At 49.7% G+C, this 16,438-nt stretch overlaps 1 protein-coding gene across 28 annotated transcripts in view; it reads right to left on the minus strand.

Annotated features, from left to right (window-relative positions):
* The window catches only part of relch (RAB11 binding and LisH domain, coiled-coil and HEAT repeat containing), a 53,139-nt gene that overhangs the window by 10,970 nt on the left and 25,731 nt on the right, over window positions 1-16,438 (minus strand). For 10 of the 28 annotated variants that reach the window (XR_016484410.1, XR_016484411.1, XM_090189657.1 and 7 more), the window contains 8 exons: window positions 16,258-16,405; window positions 15,969-16,125; window positions 15,768-15,891; window positions 15,621-15,669; window positions 15,272-15,351; window positions 14,801-14,907; window positions 4,424-4,523; window positions 1,023-1,105 (listed from right to left, as the gene is read on the minus strand). Coding sequence is in view for 24 of the 28 variants with exons in the window: in XM_090189657.1 (XP_090045783.1) it covers window positions 1,023-1,105; window positions 4,424-4,523; window positions 14,801-14,907; window positions 15,272-15,351; window positions 15,621-15,669; window positions 15,768-15,891; window positions 15,969-16,125; window positions 16,258-16,405 (848 nt within the window). In the remaining 4 variants the exon portion in view is untranslated. Of the gene's footprint in view, window positions 1-91; window positions 175-1,022; window positions 1,106-4,423; window positions 4,524-14,800; window positions 14,908-15,271; window positions 15,352-15,620; window positions 15,670-15,767; window positions 15,892-15,968; window positions 16,126-16,257; window positions 16,406-16,438 lie in introns of all 28 variants that reach the window. The other 18 variants (XR_016484413.1, XR_016484412.1, XM_090189659.1 and 15 more) reach the window with 3 other exon arrangements.

The following is a 16,438-nucleotide window of genomic DNA, read 5'->3' on the forward strand; positions in this document are numbered from 1 at the left end:
TAAATAATAATACACTAAATAGAACCAGGAGGATGCAGAGGAAGGAGGGATAGAGAGGAGGAGAGAAAACGTCTCGTCTTCGTTGACTCACAATTCAGGGCCACTGCACAGTGTAATAAGAGCCGGGGCCACCCGGCGGTCTATTAAAGCTTCTGACATGCCTCGCAGAATCAACTGGAAACGGTTAGGAGGGAGGGAGAGACGAAGAGGTTAGGAGGGAGGGGGGGTGGGGGGGGCAATCGTCCAGGACCTGAAGGTTGGGTGGAGGGGGTCTGCTAAAAAGGGGGTGAGGAGGAGGATGGGGGGTAGTGCATTACAGCTGAGCATGCTGGGATGATCTCCACATGCAGCCAATCAGAGCGCGAGTTGTGGTAGTGTAGCAGACTGATGATGCGATGAACATGATTGGGTAGATCATGCCAGAAAGGACAAAATGACCTATATTGTCAGAACTGATGATCAAGTACATTACATATTTTGTCTTAATTGAGGACTAGGTTACAATTAAGGTTAGAGGTAAGGGTTTGGGCTAGTGTTTAGAAAGCATCATAGTGCTGTCCTTTCAAGCATGGTTATATAGTGACTACCGGGGTGTGGGTTAGTGTCGCACACTGATGATGCCTGGTGTTAGTGACAGTAAACACAGAACCGCACACGGTCGACCGCACCTCAACCTCTACAGGAAGAAAGCCCTAAGAAGACTTTTATCCAGAGTCAGAGAGACCTTGAACCATCTAGGAGCACAGACAGGGCAAAAACCCTAAAGATACACAGTTTAGAGAAAGCACCTACTTTGGAATTGATTTATGTTGCAAAGCCTCATTGTCCCTGAGTTTTGAGAAAATAAAATCCTAAGTCAAACCATTGACTCCTTTAACAATGGATGCATGTTTCCATGCCAACTACAGTCCTGAAAGATCTGGTGTTATTCAATATATATCCTCATCAAAGAGGTTAGGGTTCTTCCTGTGAGGTTGGAGGAGGGGTCGAGGTGGCCAGACAAGGCAGCAGGAGACACTTACATCTCAGGGTCGCTGGAGAGCGTGATGAGAGCAGGCACCACCCTCTGAGCCACCAGCGTCTCATTCACCCCCTTCACCAGCAGCTGTTTGGACAACACAGCCGTGATGTCACAGCCCAGGGGCGGGTGATGGACAGAGCCAGCAGTGTCATGGCAACACGCCGAGAGAGGGAGGAGAGGGAAAAAGGAAAACAAAAAGAAAGAAAGAAAGAAAGAAAGTGATATACAACAACAAGAAGTAGCAGCAGCGCCAAGGTAGGAACGTATGTCACGCCCAAGCCCGCACGTAAACACACAGGTAAACAAACAAAAAAGAAAAACAAACAATAAGTGAGAAGCCAAGCAAACAGAGCTGCTGAACAGAGTTGGTAGAAGTTCCCCCTAACCAGTGGTCCAGAGTCAGATTTTTGTTAATGCCCTAATAGTCATGGTTAGGACTGGGGGCAGAGGAATCAGATCCTTGATCTGTGGTAAGGGGCAACTTCTGCCGAGCCTGCAGAGAATGGAAGGGAGGGATATACAACTATGAGATGGTGATAGGGGGGTTAAGTGTCTATACCACTATGACAGTGAAGGGGGATGTATATACCACTATGACAGTGAAAGGGGATGTCTATACCACTATGACAGTGAAGGGGGATGTCCATACAACTATGACAGTGAAGGGGGATGTCCATACAACTATGACAGTGAAGGGGGATGTCTATACCACTATGACAGTGAAGGGGGATGTCTATACCACTATGACAGTGAAGGGGGATGTCTATACCACTATGACAGTGAAGGGGGATGTCTATACCACTATGACAGTGAAGGGGGATGTCTATACCACTATGACAGTGAAAGGGGATGTCTATACCACTATGACAGTGAAGGGGGATGTCCATACAACTATGACAGTGAAGGGGGATGTCCATACAACTATGACAGTGAAGGGGGATGTCTATACCACTATGACAGTGAAGGGGGATGTCTATACCACTATGACAGTGAAGGGGGATGTCTATACCACTATGACAGTGAAGGGGGATGTCTATACCACTATGACAGTGAAGGGGGATGTCTATACCACTATGACAGTGAAGGGGGATGTCTATACCACTATGACAGTGAAGGGGGATGTCTATACCACTATGACAGTGAAGTGGGATGTCTATACCACTATGACAGTGAAGGGGGATGTCTATACCACTATGACAGTGAAGGGGGATGTCTATACCACTATGACAGTGAAGGGGGATGTCTATACCACTATGACAGTAAAGGGGGATGTCTATACCACTATGACAGTGAAGGGGGATGTCCACACCACTATGACAGTAATAGGGGATGTCCACACCACTATGGCAGTGAAGGGGGGTGTCCACATCACTATGACAGTGAAGGGGGATGTCCATAACACTATGACAGTGAAGGGGGATGTCCATAACACTATGACAGTGAGGGGAGATGTCCATACAACTATGACAGTGAAGGGGGATGTCCATAACACTATGACAGTGAAGGGGGATGTCCATACAACTATGACAGTGAAGGGGGATGTCTATACCACTATGACAGTGAAGGGGGATGTCCATAACACTATGACAGTGAGGGGAGATGTCCATACCACTATGACAGTGAAGGGGGATGTCCATACCACTATGACAGTGAAGGGGGATGTCCATACCACTATGACAGTGAAGGGGGATGTCCATACCACTATGACAGTGAAGGGGGATGTCCACACCACTATGACAGTAATAGGGGATGTCCACACCACTATGGCAGTGAAGGGGGGGGCCACATCACTATGACAGTGAAGGGGGATGTCTATACCACTATGACAGTGAAGGGGGATGTCTATACCACTATGACAGTAAAGGGGGATGTCTATACCACTATGACAGTGAAGGGGGATGTCTATACCACTATGACAGTGAAGGGGGATGTCCATACAACTATGACAGTGAAGGGGGATGTCTATACCACTATGACAGTGAAGGGGGATGTCTATACCACTATGACAGTGAAGGGGGATGTCTATACCACTATGACAGTGAGGGGAGATGTCCACACCACTATGACAGTGAAGGGGGATGTCTATACCACTATGACAGTGAAGGGGGATGTCCATACAACTATGACAGTGAAGGGGGATGTCCATACAACTATGACAGTGAAGGGGGATGTCCATACAACTATGACAGTGAAGGGGGATGTCTATACCACTATGACAGTGAAGGGGGATGTCCATACCACTATGACAGTGAAGGGGGATGTCCACACCACTATAACAGTGAAGGGAGATGTCCACACCACTATGACAGTGAAGGGGGATGTCCATACCACTATGACAGTAAAGGGGGATGTCCACACCACTATGACAGTGAAGGGGGATGTCCATACCACTATGACAGTGAAGGGGGATGTCCATACAACTATGACAGTGAAGGGGGATGTCCACACCACTATGACAGTGAAGGGGGATGTCTATACCACTATGACAGTGAAGGGGGATGTCTATACCACTATGACAGTGAAGGGGGATGTCTATACCACTATGACAGTGAAGGGGGATGTCCACACCACTATGACAGTGAAGGGGGATGTCTATACCACTATGACAGTGAAGGGGGATGTCCACACCACTATGACAGTGAAGGAGGATGTCCACACCACTATGACAGTGAAGGGGGATGTCCACACCACTATGACAGTGAAGGGGGATGTCCACACCACTATGACAGTGAAGGGGGATGTCCACACCACTATGACAGTGAAGGGGGATGTCCACACCACTATGACAGTGAAGGGGGATGTCCACACCACTATGTCCACACCACTATAACAGTGAAGGGGGATGTCCACACCACTATGTCCACACCACTATAACAGTGAAGGGGGTAGTGCTACAACACCTCCTCCTCATCAAAAGTGTATTTTATGTAGGCCTGATTCCATTTCGATCCAATGTTTTTCCCTAGCTCCTACCTCTTTGGTGTTCACAATGAAGGGGTAGGGGCTCTGGGAAGGGGCTAGGGATTAAAATGGAATCAGGCCCTTGAGGGGGAAGGCAATAACAAGCAGAGGCTGCTGCAGGGGGGAAAGACATAGGGAGGCATTTCAAACCAGTATAGTTCTGTTTGCATAATACAACTCAAAAACATTTACAATCCAGTCAATGTTCCAACAATACTTATCTATTAAAACTGTAAGATTAAATCAGCAAGAAGACTACTTCTAGTCCATGACAAAACAGGTTTAAATAAAAACAGGTTTCAATAAAGCATTTTAGATACAGCATACATCAAACAAAATACAGTGTCATTCTTATATGGTCTAAACTATAAAGCATGTTATTACGTGGGCAAATGTGTGTGTGTGAAGGTGTGTGTGGCGCGTTGTGGCAGGGCGTCGTACCTCAAACATGCGTGCGGCGGTACAGCGAACTAGAGCGGAGGTATGGACCACTCCGTACCATAGCACTGTCAGTAACAACTCATGGTACACTGGGTTAGCCCTGAGAGAGAGGAGAGAGCGAAAGGGGGTTGTAGAGAGAGAGAGAGAGATGGGGTTGGAGAGAGAGAGAGAGAGAGAGAGAGAGAGCGAAAGGGGGTTGTAGAGAGTGAGAGATGGGGTTGTAGAGAGAGAGAGAGAGAGAGAGAGAGCGAAAGGGGGTTGTAGAGAGAGAGAGATGGGGTTGTAGAGAGAGAGAGAGAGAGAGATGGGGTTGTAGAGAGAGAGAGAGAGAGAGCAGGAAAAAGGGGGTGGAGAGAGAGATGAAGGGAGAGAGAGAGAGATGGTGTTGTAGCGAGAGAGAGAGATGGTGTTGTAGAGAGAGAGATGGTGTTGTAGAGAGAGAGATGGTGTTGTAGAGAGAGAGAGATGGTGTTGTAGAGAGAGAGAGGGAGAGATGGTGTTGTAGAGAGAGAGATGGTGTTGTAGAGAGAGAGAGAGAGAGAGAGAGATGGTGTTGTAGAGAGGGAGAGGGAGAGAAAGGGGGTAGAGAGAGAGAGGGAGAGATGGTGTTGTAGAGAGGGAGAGGGAGAGAAAGGGGGTAGAGAGAGAGAGGGAGAGATGGTGTTGTAGAGAGGGAGAGGGAGAGAAAGGGGGTAGAGAGAGAGAGGGAGAGATGGTGTTGTAGAGCGGGAGAGAAAGGGGGTAGAGAGAGAGAGGGAGAGATGGTGTTGTAGAGAGGGAGAGGGAGAGAAAGGGGGTAGAGAGAGAGAGGGAGAGAAAGGGGGTAGAGAGAGAGAGGGAGAGATGGTGTTGGAGAGAGGGAGAGGGAGAGAAAGGGGGTAGAGAGAGAGAGGGAGAGATGGTGTTGTAGAGAGGGAGAGGGAGAGAAAGGGGGTAGAGAGAGAGAGGGAGAGATGGTGTTGTAGAGAGGGAGAGGGAGAGAAAGGGGGTAGAGAGAGAGAGGGAGAGATGGTGTTGTAGAGAGGGAGAGGGAGAGAAAGGGGTTAGAGAGAGAGAGAGGGAGAGATGGTGTTGTAGAGAGGGAGAGGGAGAGAAAGGGGGTAGAGAGAGAGAGAGAGATGGTGTGTAGAGAGGGAGAGGAAGAGAAAGGGGGTAGAGAGAGAGGGAGAGATGGTGTTGTAGAGAGGGAGAGGGAGAGATGGTGTTGTAGAGAGGGAGAGGGAGAGAAAGGGGGTAGAGAGAGAGAGGGAGAGATGGTGTTGTAGAGAGAGAGAGGGAGAGATGGTGTTGTAGAGAGGGAGAGGGAGAGAAAGGGGGTAGAGAGAGAGAGATGGTGTTGTAGAGAGGGAGAGATGGTGTTGTAGAGAGGGAGAGGGAGAGATGGTGTTGTAGAGAGGGAGAGGGAGAGATGGTGTTGTAGAGAGGGAGAGGGAGAGAAAGGGGGTAGAGAGGAGAGGGAGAGATGGTGTTGTAGAGAGAGAGAGGGAGAGATGGTGTTGTAGAGAGGGAGAGGGAGAGAAAGGGGGTAGAGAGAGAGGGAGAGATGGTGTGTAGAGAGGGAGAGGGAGAGATGGTGTTGTAGGGAGGGAGAGAAGGGGGTAGGAGAGAGGGGAGAGATGGTGTTGTAGAGAGGGAGAGATGGTGTTGTAGAGAGAGAGAGGGAGAGATGGTGTTGTAGAGAGGAGAGGAGAGATGGTGGTTGTAGAGAGGGAGAGATGGTGTTGTAGAGAGGGAGAGGTAGAGATGGTGTTGTAGAGAGGGAGAGGGAGAGATGGTGTTGGAGAGAGGGAGAGGGAGAGATGGTGTTGTAGAGAGAGAGGGAGAGAATGGTGTAGAGAGAGAGAGGGAGAGATGTGTTGTAGAGAGAGAGAGGGAGAGATGGTGTGTATATGAGAGAAGAGGAGGAGGTGGTCTTATAAGAGGAGAGGAGAGAGAAAGAGAGAGAGAGAGAGAGGGATAAATAGTATTGTAGAGAGGGAAAGGAGGAGGGATGGTCTTGTAGGAGGGAGAGGGAGGATGGTCTTGTGAGAGAGGGAGGAAAGAGGGATGAGAGAGAGGAGAGATGGTGTTGTAGAGAGAGAGGGAGGGATGGTGTTGTGAGAGAGGGAGAGGGAGGAAAGAGGGATGAGGAGAGAGGGAGAGATGGTGTTGTAGAGAGAGAGGGAGAGATGGTGTGTAGAGAGGGAGAGGGAGGAAAAAGGGGGTAGAGAGAGAGGGAGAGATGGTGTTGTAGAGGGAGAGATGGTGTTGTAGAGAGAGAGAGGGAGAGATGGTGTTGTAAGGAGGGGAGAGGGAGAGATGGTGTTGTAGAGAGGGAGAGGGAGAGATGGTGTTGTAGAGAGGGAGGGAGAGATGGTGTTGTAGAGAGAGAGGGAGAGAAAGAGGATGAGAGAGAGGGAGAGATGGTGTTGTAGAGAGAGAGGGAGAGATGGTGTTGTAGGAGATATAGTGTGTTGTAGAGAGAGAGAGGGAGAGATGGTGTTGTAGAGAGAGAGATATGGTGTTGTAGAGAGAGAGGGAGAGATGGTGTTGTAGAGAGAGAGATATGGTGTTGTAGAGAGAGAGAGATATGGTGTTGTAGAGAGAGAGAGGGAGAGATGGTGTGTGAGATATGGTGTTGTAGAGAGAGGGAGAGATGGTGTTGTAGAGAGGAGATATGGTGTTGTAGAGAGAGAGGGAGAGATGGTGTTAGAGGGAGATATGGTGTTGTAGAGAGAGAGAGGGAGAGATGGTGTGTAGAGGGAGAGGGAGAGATGGTGTGTGAGGGGGAAGGGAGAGATGGTGTTGTAGAGGGAGAGGGAGAGATGGTGTTGTAGAGAGGGAGAGGGAGAGATGGTGTTGTAGAGAGGGAGAGGGAGAGATGGTGTTGTAGAGAGGGAGAGGGAGAGATGGTGTTGTAGAGAGAGAGGGAGAGAAAGGGGGTAGAGAGAGAGGGAGAGATGGTGTTGTAGAGAGAGAGGGAGAGAAAGGGGGTAGAGAGAGAGAGGGATAGATGGTGTTGTAGAGAGAGAGGGATAGATGGTGTTGTAGAGAGGGAGAGGGAGAGAAGGGAGTGAGAGAGGGAGAGATGGTGTTGTAGAGAGAGGGAGAGAAAGAGGGATAGAGAGAGAGGGAGAGATGGTGTTGTAGAGAGGGAGAGATGGTGTTGTAGAGAGAGAGGGAGAGATGGTGTTGTAGAGAGGGAGAGGGAGAGAAAGGGGGTAGAGAGAGAGAGGGATAGATGGTGTTGTAGAGAGGGAGAGGGAGAGAAAGGGGGTGAGAGGAGAGAGAGGGAGAGATGGTGTTGTAGAGAGAGAGAGGGATAGATGGTGTTGTAGAGGGAAGAGGGAGAGAAAGGGGGTAAGAGAGAGGGAGGGATGGTGTTCTGAGAGAGGGAGAGAAAGAGATGTCAGAGAGGGAGAGATCGTGTTGTGCGAGAGAGGGAGAGATGGTGTTGTAGAGGGAGAGATGGTCTTGTAAGAGGGAGAGGGAGAGAAAGAGGGATGAGAGAGGGATAGATGGTGTTGTAGAGAGGGAGAGGGAGAGAAAGGGGGTGAGAGAGAGAGGGAGGGAGATGGTGTGTGAGAGAGAGAGGGAGAGATGGTGTTGTAGAGAGAGGGAGAGATGGTGTTGTAGAGAGGGAGAGGGAGAGAAAGGGGGTAGAGAGAGAGGGATGAATGGTGTTGTAGAGAGGGAGAGGGAGAGATGGTGTTGTAGAGAGAGGGAGAGAAAGGGGGTGAGAGAGAGAGGGAGAGATGGTGTGTAGAGAGAGGGAGAGATGGTCTTGTAGAGAGGGAGAGGGAGGGAGAAAGGGGGTAGAGAGAGAGGGAGAGATGGTGTTGTAGAGAGAGAGGGAGAGATGGTGTGTAGAGAGGGAGAGGGAGAGAAAGGGGGTAGAGAGAGAGGGAGAGATGGTGTTGTAGAGAGGGAGAGATGGTGTTGTAGAGAGAGAGGGAGAGATGGTGTTGTAGAGGGAGAGGGAGAGATGGTGTTGTAGAGGGGAGAGGGAGAGATGGTGTTGTAGAGAGGGAGAGGGAGAGATGGTGTTGTAGAGAGAGAGGGAGAGAAAGGGGGTAGAGAGAGAGAGGGAGAGATGGTGTTGTAGAGAGAGAGGGAGAGATGGTGTTGTAGAGAGAGATATGGTGTTGTAGAGAGAGAGAGGGAGAGATGGTGTTGTAGGAGAGAGGGAGAGATGGTGTTGTAGAGAGGGAGAGGGAGGAAAAAGGGGGTGAGAGAGAGAGAGGGATAGATGGTGTGTAGAGAGAGGGAGAGGGAGAGAGAAAGGGGGTAGAGAGAGAGAGGGAGAGATGGTGTTGTAGAGAGAGGGATAGATGGTGTTGTAGAGAGGGAGAGGGAGAGAAAGGGGGTAGAGAGAGAGGGAGAGATGGTGTTGTAGAGAGAGAGGGAGAGAGAAAGAGAGATAGAGAGAGAGGGAGAGATGGTGTTGTAGAGAGAGAGGGAGAGATGGTGTTGTAGGAGAGAGGGAGAGATGGTGTGTGAGGGGAGAGGGAAGAAAGGGGGTAGAGAGAGAGAGGGATAGATGGTGTTGTAGAGAGGGAGAGGGAGAGAAAGAGGGATAGAGAGAGAGGGAGAGATGGTGTTGTAGAGAGAGAGGGAGAGATGGTGTTGTAGAGAGAGAGAGGGAGGAGATGGTGTTGTAGAGGGAGAGGGAGAGAAAGGGGGTAGAGAGAGAGAGGGATAGATGGTGTTGTAGAGAGGGAGAGGGAGAGATGGTGTTGTAGAGAGGGAGAGGGAGAGATGGTGTTGTAGAGAGAGAGGGAGAGATGGTGTTGTAGAGAGGGAGAGGGAGAGAAAGGGGGTAGGAGAGAGGGAGAGATGGTGTTGTAGAGAGAGAGGGAGAGATGGTGTTGTAGAGGGAGAGGGAGAGAGAAAGAGGGATGAGAGAGAGGGAGAGATGGTGTTGTAGAGAGGGAGAGATGGTGTTGTAGAGAGAGAGGGAGAGATGGTGTTGTAGAGAGGGAGAGGGAGAGATGGTGTTGTAGAGGGAGAGGGAGAGATGGTGTGTAGAGGGAGAGGGAGAGATGGTGTTGTAGAGAGAGAGGGAGAGAGAGAGGGAGTAAGAGAGAGAGGGAGAGATGGTGTTGTAGAGAGAGAGAGGGAGAGATGGTGTTGTAGAGAGAGATATGGTGTTGTAGAGAGAGAGAGGGAGAGATGGTGTTGTAGAGAGAGAGATATGGTGTTGTAGAGAGAGAGGGAGAGATGGTGTTGTAGAGAGAGAGAGAGAGAGAGATATGGTGTTGTAGAGAGAGAGAGAGATATGGTGTGTGAGAGAGGGAGAGATGGTGTTGTAGAGAGAGAGATATGGTGTTGTAGAGAGAGGGAGAGATGGTGTTGTAGAGAGAGAGAGAGATATGGTGTTGTAGAGAGGGAGAGATGGTCTTGTGGATCTATGGTGTTGTAGAGAGAGAGAGGGAGAGATGGTGTTGTAGGGGAGGGGAGAGATGGTGTTGTAGAGAGGGAGAGGGAGAGATGGTGTTGTAGAGGGAGAGGGAGAGATGGTGTTGTAGAGGGAGAGGGAGAGATGGTGTTGTAGAGAGGGAGAGGGAGAGATGGTGTTGTAGAGGGAGAGGGAGAGATGGTGTTGTAGAGGGAGAGGGAGAGATGGTATGTAGAGGGAGGGAGAGATGGTGTTGTAGAGAGAGAGGGAGAGAAAGGGGGTGAGAGAGAGGGAGGGGGTGGGTGTTGTAGAGAGAGAGGGAGAGATGGTGTTGTAGAGAGAGAGGGAGAGATGGTGTTGTAGAGAGGGAGAGGGAGAGAAAGGGGGTGAGAGAGAGAGGGATAGATGGTGTTGTAGAGGGAGAGGAAGGAAGAGAGGGATAGAGAGAGAGGGAGAGATGGTGTTGTAGAGAGAGGGATAGATGGTGTTGTAGAGAGGGAGAGGGAGAGAAAGGGGGTGAGAGAGAGAGGGAGAGATGGTGTTGTAGAGAGGGAGAGAAAGGGGGTAAGAGAGAGAGGGAGAGATGGTGTTGTAGAGAGAGAGGGAGAGATGGTGTTGTAGAGAGAGAGGGAGGGATGGTCTGTAGAGAGGGAGGGATGGTCTGTAGGAGGAGAGGGAGAGAAAGGGGGTAGTGAGAGAAAGAGGATGGATAAGGTGTTGTAAGGAGGAAGGAAAGAAAGAGGAGTAAGAGAGAGGGAGAGATCCTGTGTGAGAGAGAGGATGGATGGTCTTATAGAGAGGGAAGGGAGGAAAGAAAGAGGGATGAGAGAGGGAGAGATGGTGTTGTAGAGAGAGAGGGGAGAGATGGTCTTGTAGAGAGAGAGGGAGAGATGGTGTGTAGAGAGGGAGGGATAGTGTGTTGTAGAGAGAGAGGGAGAGATGGTGTTGTAGAGAGGGAGAGGGAGAGAAAGAGGGATAGAGATAGAGGGAGGGATGGTCTTGTAGAGAGGGAGAGATGGTCTTGTGGAGGAGGTGGCTTGTGGGGAAGGGAGGAATAGTGTTCTAGAGGGAGAGATGGTCTTGTAGAGGGAGAGGGAGAGATCGTGTTCAGAGAGGGGAGGGGAGGAATGGTGTGTAGAGAGGAGAGGGAGGAATCATGTTCTAGAGGAGAAATCCTGTTGTAGAGGAGGGAAAGGAGGAGGGATGGTCTTGTAGAGAGGGAGAGGGAGAGATGGTCTTATAAGAGGAGAGGGAGGATGGTCTTGTAGAGAGGGAGGGAGGATGGTCTTGTGTGGGGGGAAGGGAGAGATGGTGTTGTAGAGAGGGAGAGGGAGAGATGGTGTTGTAGAGAGAGAGGGAGAGATGGTGTTGAGAGAGAGAGGGAGAGATGGTGTGTGAGGGAGAGAGGGAGAGAAAGAGGGATAAGAGAGAGGGAGAGATGGTGTTGTAGAGAGAGGGAGAGATGGTGTTGTAGAGAGGGAGAGGGAGAGAAAGGGGGTAGAGAGAGAGGGAGAGATGGTGTTGTAGAGAGAGAGAGGGAGAGATGGTGTTGTAGAGAGAGAGAGGGAGAGATGGTGTTGTAGAGGGAGAGGGAGAGAAAGGGGGTAGAGATGGTGTTGTAGAGAGAGAGAGGGAGAGATGGTGTTGTAGAGAGAGAGGGAGAGATGGTGTTGTAGAGAGGGAGAGGGAGAGAAAGGGGGTGAGGAGAGAGAGGGAGAGATGGTGTTGTAGAGAGAGGGAGAGATGGTGTTGTAGAGAGAGAGCGAGAGGGAGAGATGGTGTTGAGAGGGAGAGGGAGAGAAAGGGGGTAGAGAGAGAGAGGGAAAGATGGTGTTGTAGAGAGAGAGGGAGAGATGGTGTTGTAGAGGGAGAGGGAGAGAAAGGGGGTAGAGAGAGAGGGAGAGATGGTCTTGTAGAGAGGGAGAGGGAGAGAAAGGGGGTAGAGAGAGAGGGATAGATGGTGTTGTAGAGGGAGAGGGAGGAGATGGTGTTGTAGAGGGAGAGGGAGAGATGGTGTTGTAGAGAGGGAGGGGAGAGATGGTGTTGTAGAGAGGGAGAGATGGTGTTGTAGAGAGGGAGAGATGGTGTTGTAGAGAGGGAGAGATGGTGTTGTAGAGAGGGAGAGGGAGAGATGGTGTGTCGAGGGGGAGAGGGAGAGATGGTCTTGTAGAGGGAGAGGGAGAGATGGTGTTGTAGAGAGGGAGAGGGAGAGATGGTGTTGTAGAGAGGGAGAGGGAGAGATGGTGTTGTAGAGAGGGAGAGGGAGAGATGGTGTTGTAGAGAGAGGGAGAGATGGTGTTGTAGAGAGAGGGAGAGATGGTGTTGTAGAGAGGGAGAGGGAGAGAAAGAGGGGTAGGAGAGAGGGAGAGATGGTGTTGTAGAGAGAGGGAGAGATGGTGTTGTAGAGGGTAGAGGGAGAGAAAGGGGGTAGAGAGAGAGAGGGAGAGATGGTGTTGTAGAGAGAGAGAGGGAGAGATGGTGTTGTAGAGAGAGAGAGGGAGAGATGGTGTTGTAGAGAGGGAGAGGGAGAGATGGTGTTGTAGAGAGGGAGAGGGAGAGAAAGGGGGTAGAGATGGTGTTGTAGAGAGAGAGAGAGGGAGAGATGGTGTTGTAGAGAGAGAGAGGGAGAGATGGTGTTGTAGAGAGGGAGAGGGAGAGAAAGGGGGTAGAGAGAGAGAGGGAGAGATGGTGTTGTAGAGAGAGAGAGGGAGAGATGGTGTTGTAGAGAGAGCGAGGGAGAGATGGTGTTGTAGAGAGGGAGAGGGAGAGAAAGGGGGTAGAGAGAGAGAGGGAAAGATGGTGTTGTAGAGAGAGAGAGGGAGAGATGGTGTTGTAGAGAGGGAGAGGGAGAGAAAGGGGGTAGAGAGAGAGAGGGAGAGATGGTGTTGTAGAGAGGGAGAGGGAGAGAAAGGGGGTAGAGAGAGAGAGGGATAGATGGTGTTGTAGAGAGGGGGAGGGAGAGAAAGGGGGTAGAGAGAGAGAGGGAGAGATGGTGTTGTAGAGAGAGAGAGGGATAGATGGTGTTGTAGAGAGGGAGAGGGAGAGAAAGGGGGTAGAGAGAGAGAGGGAGAGATGGTGTTGTAGAGAGAGAGGGAGAGAAAGGGGGTAGAGAGAGAGAGGGAGAGATGGTGTTGTAGAGAGAGAGAGGGAGAGATGGTGTTGTAGAGAGAGAGAGGGAGAGAAAGGGGGTAGAGAGAGAGAGGGATAGATGGTGTTGTAGAGAGGGAGAGGGAGAGAAAGGGGGTAGAGAGAGAGAGGGAGAGATGGTGTTGTAGAGAGAGAGAGGGATAGATGGTGTTGTAGAGAGGGAGAGGGAGAGAAAGGGGGTAGAGAGAGAGAGGGAGAGATGGTGTTGTAGAGAGAGAGAGGGAGAGATGGTGTTGTAGAGAGAGAGAGAGGGAGAGATGGTGTTGTAGAGAGAGAGAGGGAGAGATGGTGTTGTAGAGAGAGAGAGGGAGAGATGGTGTTGTAGAGAGGGAGAGAAAGGGGGTAGAGAGATAGAGGGAGAGATGGTGTTGTAGAGAGGGAGAGATGGTGTTGTAGAGAGAGAGGGAGAGATGGTGTTGTAGAGAGGGAGAGGGAGAGATGGTGTTGTAGAGAGGGAGAGATGGTGTTGTAGAGGGGAGGGAGAGATGGTGTTGTAGAGAGGGAGAGATGGTGTTGTAGAGAGGGAGAGGGAGAGATGGTGTTGTAGAGAGGGAGAGGGAGAGATGGTGTTGTAGAGAGGGAGAGGGAGAGATGGTGTTGTAGAGAGGGAGAGGGAGAGATGGTGTTGTAGAGAGAGAGAGGGAGAGATGGTGTTGTAGAGAGGGAGAGGGAGAGATGGTGTTGTAGAGAGGGAGAGGGAGAGAAAGGGGGTAGAGAGAGAGGGAGAGATGGTGTTGTAGAGAGAGAGGGAGAGATGGTGTTGTAGAGAGGGAGAGGGAGAGAAAGGGGGTAGAGAGAGAGAGGGAGAGATGGTGTTGTAGAGAGAGAGAGGGAGAGATGGTGTTGGAGAGAGAGGGGAGAGATGGTGTTGTAGAGAGGGAGAGGGAGAGAAAGGGGGTAGAGATGGTGTTGTAGAGAGAGAGAGGGAGAGATGGTGTTGTAGAGAGAGAGAGGGAGAGATGGTGTTGTAGAGAGGGAGAGGGAGAGAAAGGGGGTACAGAGAGAGAGGGAGAGATGGTGTTGTAGAGAGAGAGAGGGAGAGATGGTGTTGTAGAGAGAGCGAGGGAGAGATGGTGTTGTAGAGAGGGAGAGGGAGAGAAAGGGGGTAGAGAGAGAGAGGGAAAGATGGTGTTGTAGAGAGAGAGAGGGAGAGATGGTGTTGTAGAGAGGGAGAGGGAGAGATGGTGTTGTAGAGAGGGAGAGGGAGAGAAAGGGGGTAGAGAGAGAGAGGGAGAGATGGTGTTGTAGAGAGAGAGAGGGAGAGAAAGGGGGTAGAGAGAGAGAGGGAGATATGGTGTTGTAGAGAGGGAGAGATGGTGTTGTAGAGAGGGAGAGGGAGATATGGTGTTGTAGAGAGGGAGAGGGAGAGATGGTGTTGTAGAGAGGGAGAGGGAGAGATGGTGTTGTAGAGAGGGAGAGGGAGAGATGGTGTTGTAGAGAGGGAGAGGGAGAGATGGTGTTGTAGAGAGGGAGAGGGAGAGATGGTGTTGTAGAGAGGGAGAGATGGTGTTGTAGAGAGAGAGATGGTGTTGTAGAGAGAGAGATGGTGTTGTAGAGAGGGAGAGATGGTGTTGTAGAGAGGGAGAGGGAGAGAGAGGGAGAGATGGTGTTGTAGAGAGGGAGAGATGGTGTTGTAGAGAGGGAGAGATGGTGTTGTAGAGAGGGAGAGATGGTGTTGTAGAGAGGGAGAGGGAGAGATGGTGTTGTAGAGAGGGAGAGAGAGATGGTGTTGTAGAGAGGGAGAGAAAGGGGGTAGAGAGAGAGAGGAGATCCAAGTAACTAAAAGTAAAAAGTTTATTACACGACTGTTGCCTATTCATTCTTACTAATGTGTGTGTGTGTGTGTGTGTTACCCCAGCTCTACAAAGGAGGCTTTGAGGCTGTCCAGGGGGGCATGTGAGAGAGACAGTGTCGTCATGACATCCTCTAGAAAACCAACAAGCAGCTTACGATCCTCATCCTGCAGGAAACACACATATTACACACACACACACACACATTATATAATATATTAATACATACATTATTAATACATACATGATATAAAATACATACATTATATAAAATACACGCATTATAGAATATATTAATACATACATTATATAAAATACACAGATTATATAATATATGAATACATACATTATTAATACATACATTATTAATACATACATTATATAATATATGAATACATACATTATTAATACACACATTATTAATACATACATGATATAATATATGAATACATACATTATTAATACATTATATGCTGATTATCAACAGTTATGAGAAAGATGGGTGGCTGGCCCAACGACAGACATGTTTACCTGATTGTAGCATGTCAGTACTCCTGTAGCATAAATGGGGACAGTAGCCTTGGTCAGAATACCATTCCCAGTTAAAGCATCTAGGAGAAACAGAATACAAACACTTCAGAAATTAGAGATAGAAAATGAGAAATTGACATATGACCATGTAGCTGATTTCCAGTGCAGTGAGCTTATAAAACAGAGAACAGTTGACAGGAAACAAGGCCTGACACCAACACTTCACACAATCCACAACAAACTAAAACACTTGGCAGAGATCTGAGCACACGCTTGTTTTAATATTCAGAGGATGAAAGAGACAGAGAAACACCAAATCCCACTGAGTGTGTGTGTGTCTTCCACTTACCCACATTCTCTTCAGAGAGCCGTAGGATCTCTTGGAACTGTGGTTTTACCTGAAAGAGAGAGGAGAGACTGCTATAGTCTGCACCAATGAAATGAATGAAACAGTGCAGATTCCTTCCGGCAAAAGGCCTACAGTAGATACTCTCACCTTAGTGTTAGTGAAGATCTTGCCAAATGTGCGACAGAGTCTCCAGAAGAAACGTGAGAACTCATGGACACACGTAGTGGAGGCTACGTTAATACGACCTACTATGTCTATCAGCTGGGGAAGACTGGAGAGAGAGGAGAGGGGGTCAGGGTTGTGTGTGTGGCTGTGTGTGTGTCAATGTGTACTGCATAGACCACTCACAGTTGGTTTACCACCCATAGCAGGCTGTCCCAGCCTGTGGTGCCCTCATGTTCTAGCTGGTAATCATACAGGATGAGAAGGGCGCTCAGCGTCTCCCGGCTTCCAACGATAGTCGCTATATCCTGCAGAGGAGACGCCGGACGAGGGAACCGCGTCACTGAGGGGTCAAACAGAGGTCAGTGGTTGGGGTTAAAGTTCAGGGAAGGAAAATACTAGAGATTATGGGTGAATAATGTAGTCAGAACATAGCAAGGTTACTGGTCACCAATTGAGTCAGTGTGTTTCCTACCCTCTATGGGGGGAATGTCTCCTTGTAGGTTAACTCTGTGTGTGAAGGGAGCGTTCTGGATCACCACAGAGAACAGAGGAGGGATGAGAGACTGTAGGGCAGACAGGAACATGTGGAGCTTGTGTTCATCAAGACCATGTTCTCCCTGCTGGAGAGAAGGAGAAAAAGGAGGGGACGGGGG

This window comes from Oncorhynchus mykiss, chromosome 11 (genome assembly GCF_057628025.1).
Source record: "Oncorhynchus mykiss isolate SJ-2025 chromosome 11, ASM5762802v1, whole genome shotgun sequence".
In the NCBI taxonomy this organism is placed as follows: Eukaryota; Metazoa; Chordata; class Actinopteri; order Salmoniformes; family Salmonidae; genus Oncorhynchus; species Oncorhynchus mykiss.